This window comes from Caretta caretta, chromosome 8 (assembly GCF_965140235.1).
Source record: "Caretta caretta isolate rCarCar2 chromosome 8, rCarCar1.hap1, whole genome shotgun sequence".
Lineage (NCBI taxonomy): Eukaryota > Metazoa > Chordata > Testudines > Cheloniidae > Caretta > Caretta caretta.
In genome coordinates, this window is record NC_134213.1 from 8,740,483 (window position 1) to 8,757,992 (window position 17,510).

The 17,510-nt window shown below is 39.7% G+C and overlaps 1 protein-coding gene across 7 annotated transcripts in view; it reads left to right on the top strand.

Annotated features, from left to right (window-relative positions):
• MAPK9 (mitogen-activated protein kinase 9) overlaps nucleotides 1–17,510 on the top strand; it is a 49,362-nt gene that overhangs the window by 13,694 nt on the left and 18,158 nt on the right. For 5 of the 7 annotated variants that reach the window (XM_048860184.2, XM_048860183.2, XM_075131264.1 and 2 more), the window contains exons 2-3: nucleotides 1,626–1,797; nucleotides 12,940–13,069. In XM_048860184.2, the coding sequence (XP_048716141.1) occupies nucleotides 1,676–1,797; nucleotides 12,940–13,069 (252 nt within the window). In that variant the 5' untranslated portion in view covers nucleotides 1,626–1,675. Of the gene's footprint in view, nucleotides 1–1,625; nucleotides 1,798–2,248; nucleotides 2,486–12,939; nucleotides 13,070–17,510 lie in introns of those variants that run through there. The other 2 variants (XM_048860187.1, XM_048860189.2) reach the window with 2 other exon arrangements.

The window sequence follows — 17,510 nt, forward strand, 5'->3', positions numbered from 1 at the left end:
GTAACATGCTAGTTTAGAGAACACTTTTTTTTTGACAAACTAGTTACCTTTAGAGTGTTCGCAAAAAGAAAAGGAGTACTTGTGGCACCTTAGAGACTAACTAATTTATTTGAGCATGAGCTTTCGTGAGCTACAGCTCACTTCATCGGATGCATACCGTGGAAACTGCAGCAGACATTATATACACACAGAGATCATGAAACAATACCTCCTCCCACCCCACTGTCCTGCTGGTAATAGCTTATCTAAAGTGATCATCAAGTTGGGCCATTTCCAGCACAAATCCAGGTTTTCTCACCCTCCCCCCCCCTCCCCCCACACAAACTCACTCTCCTGCTCGTAATAGCCCATCCAAAGTGACAACTCTCTTCACAATGTGCATGGTAATCAAGGTGGGCCATGTCCAGCACAAATCCAGGCTCTCTCACCCCCCCACCCCCTTTTTTCCCGGACACACACACACACACACAAACTCACTCTCCTGATGGCAATAGCTCATCCAAACTGACCACTCTCCAGGTTTAAATCCAAGTTTAACCAGAACGTCTGGGGGGGGGGGTAGGAAAAAACAAGGCCCACTTTGATTATCATGCACATTGTGAAGAGAGTTGTCACTTTGGATGGGCTATTACGAGCAGGAGAGTGAGTTTGTGTGTGGGGGGGGTGGAGGGTGAGAAAACCTGGATTTGTGCTGGAAATGGCCCAACTTGATGATCACTTTAGATAAGTTATTACCAGCAGGACAGTGGGGTGGGAGGAGGTATTGTTTCATGATCTCTGTGTGTATATAAAGTCTGCTGCAGTTTCCACGGTATGCATCCGATGAAGTGAGCTGTAGCTCACGAAAGCTCATGCTCAAATAAATTGGTTAGTCTCTAAGGTGCCACAAGTACTCCTTTTCTTTTTGTTATTGCTCTGATCACCTCATCCCTTCTCCTGAGTCCCTTTATGGCTCTGTGCTTCTTTCTGCATAAATTTCAAAGTCCTTGAACACACTTTTATGTCTTTTTGCAATTCTGTTTCTTCCTGTTATCATGGCTTTTCCCATTGCTTGCCAGGCCAGTCAGTGTGCTCTCTCATTTGTGTTACTGACTTCCATGCCTGTTATCTGCTCTTGAAATGCACAAACAAATGTTGCATTTTGCCATGAGATTGCAGTCATATACAATAGTAATAGCATAACAACTCCAGATATAGGTTTTACATTCTCCCCCTTAAAGATTGCTGGTTAAATCACAGTCCCATGGAATGTTTTAAATTCTGCCGTTTTGAATCAGCAAAAGAAAGTTGCTTCTTGGGGTGATGAGGGAAACAGTTGCTCTATTTAGCAATGATTTCATCCATAAAGATTTCTGTGTATCTTATTTTACAAGAACTGGTAGCTAGATAAAGAATGCTTAATTTGTTTAAATCTGTGAAGAGTCCATTTATTTTTGCCATCTTGCATATGGGTACCTTATGTATTAATAATAAACCAAAGCACGAATAACAATTCCTGATGAAAAAAATCATTTACTAAATAGTATATGTATTGAAAAATTGTTATACAGAAAATATTGAAAATATTTTAATGAATTTTCCTGTTAGAATAAACAATTGTTCAATATCTCTTTTTGTGTTTAAAGATCTTGAAAACTGTGCCAGGTCCTTGGGGAAAATTACATGACTCTGCAACATGAGTGACAGTAAATGTGATAGTCATTTTTACAGTGTTCAAGTCGCAGATTCCACATTCACTGTACTAAAACGGTATCAACAATTGAAGCCCATAGGATCTGGGGCGCAGGGCATTGTTTGGTGAGTAATACAAACTTTATTTATACACAAACAATTTTAAATACAAAGCAAAATGTGAACATACTCTTGGTATAATGAAAAGGTAAATTATATAGGTGCCAGAATATAAAATACAGGTTGTAATTAATACTTTTATCTCTTGCTACAGGATTATGAACTAGGCAGGTTCTACAATACCTGCTTGCTCTAGTTTCTAGTACTGAATTTTTGTTTTAGGAAACAAAATTTAAATTTCTAGATATCTGCATAAGTTGTTAAAATGGGTAGCAAATTTCCTTCTCATTAACCATTTTATTTTTATTTCTAGTTCTTACATTCCCCATGTAGTTATGATATTACAGTGTAAGGTATGACAATGAGATGGTGAGAGATTCTGGGTTTTACTCGTTTCTTCATCCTGGCCCCCTTTTTCTCCCCCCTTTTATTCCCAATCACTCCTATCCATTTCTAGGAGCCATCAATGCAGTGCCTTGCCATTAACTGGCAGGATGAGGCAAATCAATGTCATTGTCACTCCATGGATTAACCAGAAAGGGATGCTGTGTGAGGGGTTGGGCTGGCCGTCTCTTCCTTGGTGTGTCACCTCAACTATGTGTCCAGCCTCCACTGCCCCAGGATGTGCGAATCGTTAGTCTGATCCTGAACCTTAGTCTCTTGTATGGCACCACAGCACTGGGCCAGCTTAAAGGTAAAACTTTTCAAATGTTTTCTAGACTGCAGCTATCAGCTCTACCCAGATTACCTGTCAGGCCCATATTTTATTGGGCAAAACTTATTTGGTACTAGCAGGAATGTGTAGGTAACTGTAAAAGGATACCAGTGGTCTAGGGGGCAGAAAGGCATTACCAGGAATACCCTGGTATTGAGTTAGAGTAACAGCCCCTGGGGCTGTTACACTTTAAACGTACAATTTTTTAAAAAAATATTTTTCTACCTTTTATATATGTATGTGGAACAAATTTATTTAATCTCTCCCATTTTCAGCGGTTGTGGATGTGTCTGAAATGCCATTGTCTTACTATTAGGCAAGAAGTAAAAAAAATAAAAAATGGAAACTTCCATTCTTCTTTGAAATTTGTGTGTTTGAGTGGGGTATATGTAGTCACTACATGTTAGATATTAGTGATTAGGTTTATTTATTTATTTGGTGTATGCAATCCTGTCGAGCCAAGCAAAGCCAAGTTCTTATCAATGATGTTCAAGGCATGAAGACCTCAAGGAAATTGAGTCATTTATCAGTCCTCAACAATATGTGTCATAGTTTGTGGCTGCCCACATTGACATAATGGACTGTCTCTAAAACAGTGATTAGGTAAACTTCAGTATACCGTTTAAATTTTTTCAGATTAATACATTTTTTTGTTAACTTTCATTTCTTTATATTAGTACAAGATGGCATGAGGAATTTAAGAAAGAAATGACCACCCTTTCTTTTCTAAATATGGTGCATTTCTGATCTGTCCCACTTCCCTTCTGCTACAAACCAGATTGTTCCCTCAAGGTGAGGTCCAGTGCTGAGGTCAGGCTGTAGGGTAGGAGGAGGGATGATCTGATTTTAATGGTATGGTCTGAGTATTCTGGATTGAAGAGGCAGGGGAGGAATACAAATCAGAGAGACACCATTTCTCATCTTCTGAAAACTGTCTGCCAATTAAAGAAGCAGCAGCTAAAACTACATCTTGTAAAATATGTATGGAAACTTGCCAAAAATCAGCAGTAATAATCCAGTGCTTTCAGTACAAAAGAATGATCTGGTCCCCTAACTGTTGTACTTCCAGTTTGCTAGCTGGAAAGTTGTAGCTTCCAGGAAATAGGCTTTTTTGTCTTTTTAGAAAAGGGTTTTTTGGTTAATCATAAGGTTAATTTTAAAAAAACGTTTATTAATCTGTCAAAATCCAGTTGAGCTCTGAATAATTGGTGGGGGGATTCCCATTACTCAGTTCATCATTTTAACTACAGGAGATTTGGAGTTAGTTATTTCCTTAACAATATGAGAATAGGAGCAATGAGAGTTGCCCAGGTTTTACTAAGAACCAATGTTAATACTGTTCCACTTTTCCTTTTGGTTGATATTGTATGTGCAAAGAAGTAACAAATTTGTTCTAGTATCTATTGTTGGTGTTAGCTGGTAGAGGGAGTCTCCTTTTAAACCTCAAATACAAAATAAAGATTTTTTGGAAGGAGCTCAAAGAACTTGGTTCCTTAAGGGAGTGTTTTAACTCTCCTCCCTACCTGTTTAAGGGGACTAATCACATATTGTCCTTTTATACTGTAGACAAAGTATAAAACTCAGGTTTTCCCACCAAGATTCTGTTTCTTTCATAGTTTGTGACTATTAATGTGTTTGAGCTTTTATGGTAAGACTAAATCTACCAGCGTTTTACATACCTCTTTCAACACACTTTTTTTTTTTTTTCCTTTTCTTTTCCCCCCTTCATATTCTTCCCTTTCCTCTCCAAATGGCTCTTTCCTATCAGGGGGGATTTGAAACAAACATAAAATATTTTAACAAAACAAGCATATGAATTTTTGAATTTAGTTAAACATTCAAATTTTTAAAATCAGGATTGTTTTTGTTAACTATTTTAGTTAAAGACCATTTTAAATGAAATATTTTTTAAAAAACCCCAGAAGTTAAATAGACTATGTCAGCCAGGTCAACATGAGAAACTTAAAACCTTGGCTTCTGCAGCTAACTCAGTATTTAGCCTTAGATGGAGTTTACCACCAGCTTTGGGCTGCATTCCCAAGCAACCCGACTCCAAGAAGACCCGGTCCCGGAGTGCCGGGGGCCACTACCAGCCTCACACCGTCCACGGGTGCGCGGACCCCACCCGTTTACCTCTTCATGCTTTTCAGTCGTCTTCATTTTCCTGTTTGTTCATAATCTGGAGAAGAAGAACAGGCTTTCCTGCTTTTTCAGTTCCCAAACGATTTCTCAATTTGGAATGAATTAGTCCAAAGGAAGAAAATATTCTTTTTACACCAGCAGAAGAAGCTACTGCTGTTAAAAGTGGGATTATCACTTCAACAGTCTCTGAATCCAAGTGCTTAAGTGACCTCCACCAGTTCACTGGTGTGACTTTCTTTAAAACATAATTAGCAAAGATATATTTCTTGAATGGTTCACCCTTAGCTCTGAAGTTTATTATTGTTGGCATTATGGAGGGATGATTGCTGGATGTTCATGTCATAGCCAATTCCTCTTCTTCAGCAGTTAAGGTTTGACCCTGGTACCAGGTATTGAGAATATTTGCAAGAAAATCAGCTGGAGAAAGTGCTTGTCCCATGTTTAATGCTTGTAATTTAACTCTGTCATTGCATATTTCTCTTTTTACGATCTCACTCAGTTCCTTCCAAATTTCAACAGCATCAGCAATAAAACAGCTATGCCCCTGCATTTTGTTCAAGGCTACAGAAATAGGCTTCAGGGTACTCAGCATGTTTTCAACATTTCTGTTAAGCCCCATGTTGAGAACTTTTGCTGTGAAAGTGCCATCTATTTTTTTCACGATTTTGTTCACAAACTATCATCAGATTAGGCCAGTTCTTAATATAGTGCTCAAAACAGTCCAGTGCTGAGTTCCATTGCATGTCTTGTGGGAGAGTTAGATTGGTTCCTCCCACTTTTTTCAGAGCAGCTTCTCCAAAGTGGTTGTTATGGAATTATTTTGCAATTTCAACAACATTAGCCTTTACTTCTGGAACACTGAAGTTCAGGGTGCATCAAATGAGCACTGCAGCCGTATGTTATTAGCTTGGGGTTCTCTTCTAAATTTCTTCTCATCTTGGATACACTGTCTGTGACCAAGCTGCATACTCAACATTTGAATTTTTTTTTTCACAGTTATAGCTTTTACTGCTACTTCTTGTAGGTATGCTGCAGTGTGCGAGGAAGACATTCCCTTCTTCTGTTGTCACACAAGCACATACAACAGGATCGTTGTGGGCATTGCTCCACCCATCAAGACTCAGGTTAACAATTTCGCCCTCTAGGTCTTTTGCACACTGCTCAGTTTCTTTCATCTACTTTATTGAGCAATTTGCGACATCTGCTCTGTTGGGTGGACTGTATCTTGGTCTTAATGACTGAACAATGTTAATGAAGTGTTGGTTCTCAATCATATGGAAAGGAGGGTTTGTTGCATAAAGAAACCGGCCAATTTTTTCATCAATTTTCTCTTTTTGTAATCTGCTGGTCTTATCACAAACTTATCTATGGTTATTTCTGGATGATGGAGATTTTTTTTTTCTTTTTGCTACAGATGATATACTGTGGATAGGTGACATACATGATGTGCCTGAAATGCTATCATTGGCAGATAACTCTGAAACTATAGAAAATTATGGTGATCTTGAAGGTGGATAGTCTTCAGAATCTTGTATGTTGAGGATGGATTCTCCTAAATAAAATAAGTCAATGCAGTTATGTAACTATTATTACATACTGCTCATTTAGTATTACTCATTGCATTCACTGACACTCAGTACTACTTTAAAGGTGAAATTGTAAAAGGAAGATCTGCCTGTTTATTTTTTTATCATAACTGCATCTAAAATGGTAGTACCATAGAGTAACAACTGTATTTTTTGCTCAAACAGAATTCAAGAATAGTCCAGAAGGTAGACAGGCAGTCATTAAGAAAGAAGTATGAAATGAAAAAGTTTACCAACCTGAAGATCCTGCATGTTCAGACATGTTCCTTTCATCTTCTTCATCACAGCTTCCTCCTGAGAAGAAACACTTCTCATGATGTTGTTTCATTTGGGCAACCAGGCCTTGCATTTCTTTGTTGCACTGTTTGCATTTTGCACGCATGCCCTTCTTACCCACAGGTAGAGGAACTTCATTAAAATATTCCCAAACTGGGTCTCTTTTATGGCCTGCTGCCATTATCGGTTTTCCCTTCTAGTGAGAGAATGGTATGGTAGATCTCAAATCAATGAAGGCTACACTCAGAAAGACCTCCAAGACTTCTGGAATATGCTGCTCCAGTAGTTTCACTTTTGTTTCTACTGTGTCCCTCCCTTCTCATATTTCTCTCCAGACTATTTCTCCTTGTCCAGATCTATTCCACCCCCAATAATCTTCTATTCATTGAACTTTTTGAAACTTTGCACTTTTAGAGAGAGGTAAGGGATTGACTCTGTGTACACAAATTTGCAGAGAGACAATAGGGTTGAGGTCTGTTATTTCTCACCTCTATATATTATTTATTTATTTTAAAACCTTTTTGCTGTTAACAAGCATGTTATCTCTGGAGACGCAAATTCTCAGTCTGAGAACTGCAAAACTAAGCATCTCTGATAGTATCTTCAATACTGAGCACTGAGTCCCATTGGGTAGATAGAAAGATTAACCTAACTAATCTATACAGAAACCCCTGGAGCCCTATAAGATTGGGTCCCTAATCTATGAACTATTGAAACTCATTTACAAAACTTTTCTTAAACATTGCATGAATATATTGTCTCATACTATAGAATTAGAATGTATAATCCCTATTCCATGATGAGATATCTTTGAGCTATAATGTATCTTAATTAAAACTATCTTTAGATTGGATTTTTTTGTTAAATGCTTTTTCAGGAAAAAACCTATTAAATAAAAAATCAAATTTTTCATTTCATTTATTTATTCATTTATTCATTTAAAATTGATTTTTATCCACCCTGTTTCCCATAGACTTTGATTTCCTGGCTCTCTTCAAGTTCCCACCTCCCCCATGGGCTCCCTAATTTTCCCTACTTAGCTTCTTCCATATTCCAAAAATATTCCTATATCAGGCCCCTTCAGGCAGCTAAGCCATGATCTTGAGGATCCTGCTTTTTTCATTTCTGAGATGTTGCCTGTGCCAATGTCTGTACTAGAAGAAACGTTTCAAAATGATATATTGCATGGTTTTTAAACAGTATTACAAAAAGAGATGGCATAGATAACTTAAGACTTAAACATATAGGTTCCTAAGATTAAACTGACTATGGGAGCCAAGTAATTTATTCTTAGAGATGCTTTACTGAGAGCGATCATAAGGCATGTAATGCAATAACTTACTGTATATAGTTTCTTTCATTCCAGTACCCTTCACAGACTAGTTGAGAGCAAAGGCACAGTGCCTAATTAATGGTGAAGATGAAAAGCCTATATTTGTAAAGGACAGATAGTTGACAAGAACCATTCTTGCCCAATAATAATCAGAGCAACACAATCGCAAATAGCACTTTCATAGAATGTCAGGGTTGGAAGGGACCTCAGGAGGTCATCTAGTCCACCCCCCTGCAGGACCAATCCCCAAGTTTTCTCCAGATCCCTAAATGGCCCCCTCAAGGATTGAACTCACAACCCTGGGCACTTGACCTAAGGGTTTGTGTTTCGGCTTGTAAACTTTTTTGGAAAGGAGAGGGAAGAGTCAAAGTGGTGAAATTGGCAGTGTACAAATTAATTCTAGCCTACTGTAGTTCAAATAGATTTTTCTTTTTTAGTAGACAGAGTATTACTTGATTACCACAGCAATGAGCATTGTATAAATGCCTAGACAGAGAGAGAGGTAAGAGTAGGGGCAGGGAGGATATTAAATCCTTGGATCTTCTGGATGTGTATGTATTTTATATAAGGGCAGAAACTGGTATTTTGAATTTCTTGTGTATGGGGATGTAAATTAATAAAAGTCATGGTACATTTTTCTCAATCTGACAAATGTCACTTCTTAAAATTATTGTATTTCCTGATGCAGCTCTGATCATAAAATTATTAGTGATATCTTTCACATGGGACTGTAAGTGCATTCTTTGTCTGCATTATGGTTTGCTGTTCAAGCAGAATGCTACAGAAAACCACTATTGCCAGTGGTGAATGCCCTAAACAGTCTTTCTTCTGAATTAGAATTGTGAAGAATTCACACAGGTGGATGTTTTTAATTTCAAATATCTGTAAGAGAATCACTGTGTGATATGGGATGTTGGAAGAGTATCTCGTTCATGTGGAAGGAAACTTATTTAATAACTTCCCATTATTAGCCCAGGTGTTAAGGAAAATTAAGCAAATTTTGGTAAAATCAGACTTTCATGACATTTTTTACCAGTAGCAGTTTTCATGTAGATGTCTGTTTTTTCCTTACAGTGAATCAGTCTAAAACTAGGTGTTCGAATTTAGAATGATAAGGAAGAAAAAATACTTCTTGCTCAGTGGTCTGAAAAGTTATATGATGTTTCTCACTGTAAACAAATAGTGAATTATAGAGCATTTGAAAATGAGTACTTGATTATGGTATAGGCCTTTTGGCTTTTTTTTAAGTGTCAGTTTGTAATACTACTAAGTATTGGAGTCCTTGGTTTTCCTTAATATATTACAGTTTCAAACCTGCTTTCATACTGGTTAAACAATCATAAAACCTTTAACTCATTTCTTTCTGTTTGTAGCAGCCGACCGCGTTTCTTTCATTAGGCTGTATGTACAGCATACACAATTTAATTTGACATATGTTGTCAGGGCCCCTCCTGTAGATCAGCAAAAATGGAATGGATGAAAGTTGTGGCTACTGACTTGCTTGTATCCCTACGGAGAGAGTTTGTCAGATTTGTCACCTGATTTCTGACTTCTGGAATAAAATGAGGGACTTTATTTCCCTTAAAATCATGCATGAATGCATTGCTGTTGGGGTAGTATATCTACTTGTGACTGAACTTGATGCTCCTGGGGGAATTCTGTGCCAAAAAATTAAAAATCTGCAAAGTTATGTATATTTTGTCAAAATAACACTGTATAATCATGCCAGTTTCAATTATTTTGGTAGTTTGTTTGTTTAAAAATACCTGTCAGCAGCTATATCTGTAACAATACAGACAACAACAAAAATTTCTCCCCTGAGTAGAGAGTTAAAGAAACCCTGACAATAACTCTGTTCCTGTTTGTCTGCCCCACCCATACTGCTTGCCCCCCGGAGCCCAGCTTTGGGCGGCCCCAAGACCAGTATCCCCTCCCCCTCAGAGCCCAAGGATCCAGAGGGAGAAACAGTCTGTTTTTGGGTCCTGGGCTTGTACGGAGTTTCCTGCACACCGCCTCCTTTCTTCAGGGTGTGCCTGGAACCACAGCAGTCTGGAACCCTCCAGTTCTCCCTCCCCCCTTGGCAGTTTCTTCTATTTGCAAGCTTGGCTCTGCTGGGTCCAGTGGCCCCTAGGAGAGGCCAGCAGTTCTGCAGTGCCAATTCTGCAGGGAAAAAGGAAATTCTGTGCAGATCATTAATTCTGCACTGCACAGTGGTGCAGAATTTCCCCCAAGAGTAACTTGAGAATCATCAACCACTGTTTCATCCAAGTACACTTGTTTACTAAGTATCAGAGGGGTAGTAGCCATGTTAGTCTGTATCCACAGAAAGAACGAGGAGTCTGGTGGCACCTGAAGGACTAACAGATTTATTTGGGCATAAGCTTTTGTGGGTAAAAAACCCATTTCTTCAAATGCATGGAGTGAAAATTACAGAAACAGACGTAAATGTACTGGCACATGAAGAGAAAGGAGTTACCTTATAAGTGGAGAACCAGTGCTGGGAAGGCCAATTCAGGCAGGGTGGATGTGGTCCACTCCCAAGAACCCAAAATGTACTGACCACTATACTTACCTACATGCCTCCAGCTTCCATCCAGGACACATCACACGATCCACTGTCTACAGCCAAGCCCTAAGATACAAATGCATTTTCTCCAATCCCTCAGACAGAGACAAACACCTACAAGATCTTTATCAAGCATTCTTAAAACTACAATACCCACCTGGGGAAGTGAGGAAACGGATTGACAGAGCGAGACAGGTACCCAGAAGTCACCTACTACAGGACGTCCCAACAAGGAAAATAACATAACATAACATCACTGGCCATCACGTACAGCCCCCACCTAAATCCTCTCCAGCACATCAACGATCTACAACTTATCCTGGAAAACGATCCCTCGCTCTCACAGACCTTGGGAAGCAGGCCAGTCCTCGCTTACAGACAGCCCCCTACCTGAAGCAAATATTCACCAGCAACTACACACCACACCACAGAAAAACTAACCCAGGAACCAATCCCTGTAACAAAGCCCGCTGTCTACTCTAGTGACACCATCATAGGACCCAACCACATCAGCCACACCATCAGGGGTTCATTCACCTGCACATCTACTAATGTGATATATGCCAGCAATGCTCCTCTGCCATGTATAGTGGTCAAACTGGACAGTCTCTACGTAAAAGAATAAATGGACACACATCAGACATCAGGAATGGTAATATACAAAAGCCAGTAGGCGAACACTTCAGTCTCCCTGGACATTCAATTTTAAAGTAGCCATCCTTCAACAAAAAAATTTAAAAAACAGAATTCAAAGAGAAATTGCAGAGCTACAATTCATTTTCAAACTTAGCACCATTAATTTGGGCTTGAATAGGGACTGGGAGTGGCTGGATCACTACAAAAGTAATTTTCCCTCTCTTGGTATTGACACCTCCTCATCAATTACTGGGAGTGGACCACATCCACCCTGACTGAATTGACCTTGTCAACACTGGTTCTCCACTTGTAAGGTAACTCCCTTCTCTTTATGTGCTGGTATATTTATGTCTGTATCTGTAATTTTCACTCCATGCATCTGAAGAAGTAGATTTTTTTTACCCACAAAAGCTTATGCCCAAATAAATCTGTTTAGTCTTTAAGGTGGACTCCTACTTGTTTACTAAGATAATTTGATATTTTGTACTGATTCACAGAGTTAATATGTATAACACTTCCTATTTCCTAATACAGTGTTCTATTGATTGGGTAAATATTGAAAAATGTCCACTTATTCATGCTGGCTGGGCAAAAAATACTATTTTAAAAACATTTGTTCAGTTGCCTTCCTCCCCTTATGTATTCTATTTTACATATTCAAACTTTGGCTCTGTGAACTATTGAAAATTACCTGATAATGGTGACTTCTTTCAACAAAGCAGTTATATAAAATAGGTAACTGCTAATAGACTCTAATTTTAGGTTAGAAATGTGTGTTAATTAGAATCTGGACACATAATCATGCCCACCTTCTCTTGAACGATACTGCTTTCCCTGTAGGAGAAGTAGTGATTTAATGTTGACAGAGTAGGTGCTATTTTATTTCAATGTTGACGCTACCAGAGGGAAGACTATTGTGCAGGAGTACAGTGATATAATGGTGTTCTTCAGTCTACTGCTATTTGTGCCCTAAAGAGGAAGAAGTAAAGAGAAGCTGCTCACAAATAGCTTTAAAAATATTTGAAAAATATGTGGCAGAGCAGAACATCCATTGGCACTAACTGAGCAGCCAAAATAGAGAGTGGATCATATATGCTCAGAATTAGTTACTTGTGGCTATTGAGAACAAAATTTGAAACTCCCCTGCAAAACTTGCTCATATAAATGGAGGCAGAAGGTCACTAAGAAAAAGTAAAGCTCTTGAGATAAAAGCAAATCTAGATGGCTATCTTTTAACTGGAAACCTTTCTTCCTAAAATCTAGGAATCCTGTTTTTCAGTCTGTGGGTTGGAGTGCCCTTCTCCCAATGAATCATAAAGCTAGAGAATACTGAAGGACGCAATTAGTAACATTAATTAACTTGTCATATTTTGAAAGCTTCAAAAATGCCTTGAACTGCATACCTATAAGGGTCTCAGTGTCCAGAGCCCTGTGTGTTAGCCGGGGAAGTGATGCACTAAGGCATTTGGATTTAAAGTGAAGACTTTAGTAGTGCATAGTTAATATTTGCAACAGAAGTGCATCTACCCTAAAAGTAGTGCCAGCAGCACTGTGTGGAAAAACTCATGTAACCCAAATTAAGCATCAGAGAAACTTTTTATTTCAAGTAAGGTTAATACAACTTAAAGTTGGATTTTGACCAAAATGCTGGGATTTCTGCCCCCTATCTTGGAGAAGGTGCTATTGAAATTTTCAATAAAAATGCAGAGGGCTTCTGTTTTATTCTTCAGTCATCACTGGTAAAAGATATGCAGGTTCCGTTTTGTTTGTGTGTGAACAGAGACGAGAAGAAATGAATATGACCAGGTTTGTGGATATGTATGGTTTCAAGCCTTGGTTTCTTCTTGTTCCCCTAAAATATTTGCACTTACGATGTTTCTTTCAAAACTTTCAGTGCTGCATTTGATACAGTCCTTGGGATAAATGTTGCGGTAAAGAAGCTGAGTCGTCCTTTTCAGAACCAAACTCATGCAAAAAGAGCTTACAGGGAACTTGTTCTTTTAAAATGTGTCAATCACAAAAACGTAAGTTTATTTTTCTCAAGAATTTAATTTATTTTCAAATAATACTCTTACTAATAGTGAACAAGAGTGCATTAAAGTAAGCCTAAATTATGGAAAGGTCAAAACTGGTTAAGTGTGGGTCAGAATTGGTAAATTATTGTAGATCGCAAAGACTATTCTAAAAGTTTTGACTTTTCTCAAGTATTCAAAATATAAAGCAATGAAAGAGTGCTGGAGCTTTGGTAACATATATTAATGTGTCTAATATTAAACAAGAACATTTTTTTAGTTAGACCCAATGCATATTTGGGTTTATGGGTGGGAGTGGGTGCTTTGTTTCCTTTTGAGTTTGGGAGGGGAATGAGGTTTTTGAATCAATGCAGCTGCATTGGTAGAACCCCCCAATGTAGGTCCTGCACCAGTGTAAAACTGGGTTGCTGCAATGCAGTTTACCCCAGTAAGTCATACTAGCACCAAGGCTCTCTTACCGTGTTTCAGTGTGGATTTGCACATCAGTGTGGTACACAATTGTAAGTTCCCCTGGTCTAAGCAAGAAGGCTTTTCCTGGCCTCCATCTTTCAATCTGTTTGTGTTTTTTTAAAAAAAACAACAAAAAACAGAAAAACAAACATAAACAAAAAACAACCTGTGCTCAAGGGTAAACTTTGAGACAGACTCATAGTTTGACAGTACTTGCCTGTTAGCAACAGTGAGATGGTACTATGCTGCTGCTGCTGCTAGCTTATCTGAATAATATGGAAGATATGTTATGTTTTATTTGTGTAAATCTTGATTGAACTGGACTGCGTAGACTGTCGGTCCTTCATCAGTTGAGACTGAGCCAATCACCTGTCTTGCAGTCTTCTCTTGCTTTGGCCATCCTTCGCCATGCTTGTCCATATCTCCTTGTTAGGAAATCAACCCACTTCTTTGGAGGCCGACCGCGTGGCCGTTTCTGTTCTCGTCGATACCACTCGGATATAGCTGCAGTCCATCTGTTGTCGCTGAGTTGGGCCACGTGTCCCGCCCACCTTATTTTGCTGAGCCTGCTTTCAACAACAACGTCTCCCACTCCAGACTGCTGCCCAGAAATGTTCGTTTCATCGCCCTCTGTGTGACAGATCGCCCTCTGTGTGACAGACAGTTGATGATGTTCAATCTTTGTCAGCGACCATGTTTTGCTGCCATATAACATCGCTGGAAGCACGGTCAAGTTAAAAAGATTTGCTCGAGTTGTTTTGCTGATCTTTCCTTGGAGGATGTCCTTGCTGTCATTGAATGCACACCATCCAGCTTTTTTTCTGCACGACAGTTCGCCTTTTTGATCCTGGCGCATGTTGACGTCCTGGCCAAAATAAGCGTATTTATCAACCTCTGGGATCTGCTCTCCTCCAAGAGTTATTTGGGTTCTTGGCAGAACATCTGATCTCATGTATTTTGTTTTCGACCGGTACATTTTTAATCCGACTTGACTACTTTTTGCGTTCAGTTCTTTAAGCATTCTCTCAAGCTGGGCTGTATTTTTGGATATCAACACTATATCATCTGCGAACCTGAGATGGTTTAGCTGCTTGCCATTGATATTAGTCCCACCTTTCAAGTTTGCTTGTCGAAAAACCAATTCAAGACAGGCTGTGAATAATTTTGGTGAAACTGTATCTCCTTGTTTCACACCTTTCTCGATGGGGATTTGGAGGGGAGTATCAAACAGCGATATGTCCATGCTGCAGCCAGAGTTCATATAATACATGAAATATAAGATGTATTATATTATATTATTAATATTCTATTAATATATTATATTATGTCCATGCTGCAGCCAGAGTTCACTTCCTTTAGTAATATATTTCGTGCTGATGCCCTGTTCTGAAAGAGCTTCAAGAACGGCTTTAGTATCTACACTGTCGAACGCCTTCTCGTAGTCCACGAAGGCAATGCACAAAGGGAACCTGTATTCCCTTGAACGCTCTAGGAGTTGATTTAGAGTGAAGATGTAGTCTATTGTGCAGGATGCAAACAGCTGGGTATAGAAATCTTGCAGATTGCCTCCATCTCTGTTCGATCAGTTGCTGATTCTCCGTCCCTGATCTTCAAAGCCGATAATGATGACCTGTACAACACCAGTTCCCATTTGCATTTTTTGAGACTTTTACGATCTTCAGCAGCCTTTAGGAGCTCTTCGGTTCAAATTTTCTCAACTTGAAGTCTTCCTTCAACTTCATTCGTATGAGCCTGGAGAGAAGGGAGTACTCAAGCCTGTCACTGCCATTTCTTTTCATTTTCCTCCGCTTCTCCAATAAAGTCTTTGTATTCTCCGAGATTCTTCCACTAGCTCTTCTTGGTCTTTACGCTCAGCTGATTTGACGCACATTTTTAGTCTCTTACTGAAGTTCTCATAATCATCGTCACAGTCATCCAGGAGGCTCCAATTTTCCCTAGAAATGTTTTCCTTCAGGATTGCCTTGTTGATAGCTACCGGTTGGTGCCTTCTGTTCGCTATTCACAGCGCCTTTTTCTCCACCTTCATAGTGAACGTGAGTCTGGCTCTCAGTAGGTGATGATCGCTACCGATATTGAGTGATGGCACTACTGAAATATCCTGCACGATGTGTTGTCTATCGATCAGAAAGTAATCTATTTCATTTTTTGTCTTCGCGTTTGGTGCGATCCAGGTCCATCTTCTGTTGGCCTTCTTTTGGAACCAGGTGTTACCAATAAACATTCTCCTCGTCTCTGCCAATATAGCTAGTCGTTCTCCTTGTTTGTTTCGTTCTCCGATACTGTACCTTCCTATGAACTTTTCGTCCTCTCTCCCTCTTCCAGCCTTGGCATTAAAATCTCCCATCACGATCGTATATGTGGAACTCTGAGCGAGGGTTTGCTCCAGTTCCTGATAGAATCCTTCCACATCATCATCTTCGCGTGCACTTTTGGGAGCATAGATCTGGATGATTTTGAGGGTACTATTTCAGTTCAGTCGGAGGTAAAGCACCCCAATACGCAATGACTTTAAATGGCATGAGACAATTTAGAAGACCATTCCTTGTTTATGATGAATCCGACTCCTCCAACTGTCCTCGTGCCTTCTCCTTTTCCTTGAATGACTGTGCTTCCATCCCTCCAGTTGACCTCCAGCTCCTTCTTTCGTCATGTTTCGCAAACACCCAGCACATCGCAGGCTGTTTTTGCCTTTTCCTCCATGAGATGGGTTATCGATTCCTCCCTTATCAGTGTTCTGCAGTTATAAGTGCACACTCAGAGAGTTGTCCGGTTTCCTTTTGGTGACCTGGTTTCTGAGAGTCTTTGCAGCCTCTCGCCATTCGAATGCCTCACTGCCTTCGGAATGGGGATCGAGGAACGTGCAGAGAACTGAGACTTGGCTTTCCGTGTTGTCTTAGCCATTGTTTTCAGCCACCTGCTGGCTGGGCTGTCAGTGGCGCGTTTACCTCCTCAACTTAGCTAGCTTACATCCTCAGAAAGAGGGATTATACGCCCCTCCACAGAGGAAGCAACCTCCTTGCTGGGCTGACAGTCCGACCCCTTGATAGCATGGTGAGACCTGCCGGAGAAGGCACTCCTCTACCATCTCTGTCGAACAGCCAGGGTCACCGGTGCGTCACGTTGAGGTGTCGAGGTAGGATTTGCAGCAGATTGAACTTGACAGTGCTTTGAAAACCTAAAGCATCATACTGGTGCAAGTACTAAGTATCCTAATTACAAGAATACAGGTTATGAATGCCAGGACCATATTGTTATGAAACGTTTGAAGGATTTTGAGAACTTTTTCCAGAAACATAAGGCATGTCTACACAGCAACTAGACACATGCGGCTGGTCCATGCCAGCTGACTTAGGCTCATGGAGCTCCTGCTGCAGGGCTGTTTAATTGCTGTGTAGACTTCCGAGTTCGGGCTGCAGCCCAAGTTCTGGGACTCTGGCAGGGACTACACAGCAATGAAACAGCTCCGCACCCCAAGCCCCGCAAGTCCAAGTCAGCTGGCATGGGCCAGCTGTGGATTTTTCTTTGCTGTGTAGATATATCCATAGAGCAAATAGGTTGATGGGGCATCTCTGTCTATGTACTATTTGGAAGCCATTTTTCTAAGGATAGAAAATACTTGCACACCACTTTTTCTCTCAAATATCAGAATTTTTGAGTGATAAAATACATGACCAAGCTATTATTCTAGGCACAAAATTTTAGGTTTTATTTGATGTGTGGGTGGGAGGAGAAGTAGTTTCATGTAACTTAAATGTGACCTTTTAAAAAATGTACAGGATCTCTTGTGATACTTCAACACAGATGCTGCAGTATTGTACTTGTATGTGTGAAATAAGACCAATGAAATATGTTTGTAACAAAGCAGTCTAGTTTCACTGTCGAAGTTGAGTGGCAAAGTAAATCAGCAGTGTAAAAAGAGAGAAACTGCGTTTTTGAAATTGTTTTAATAACCACATTGTCT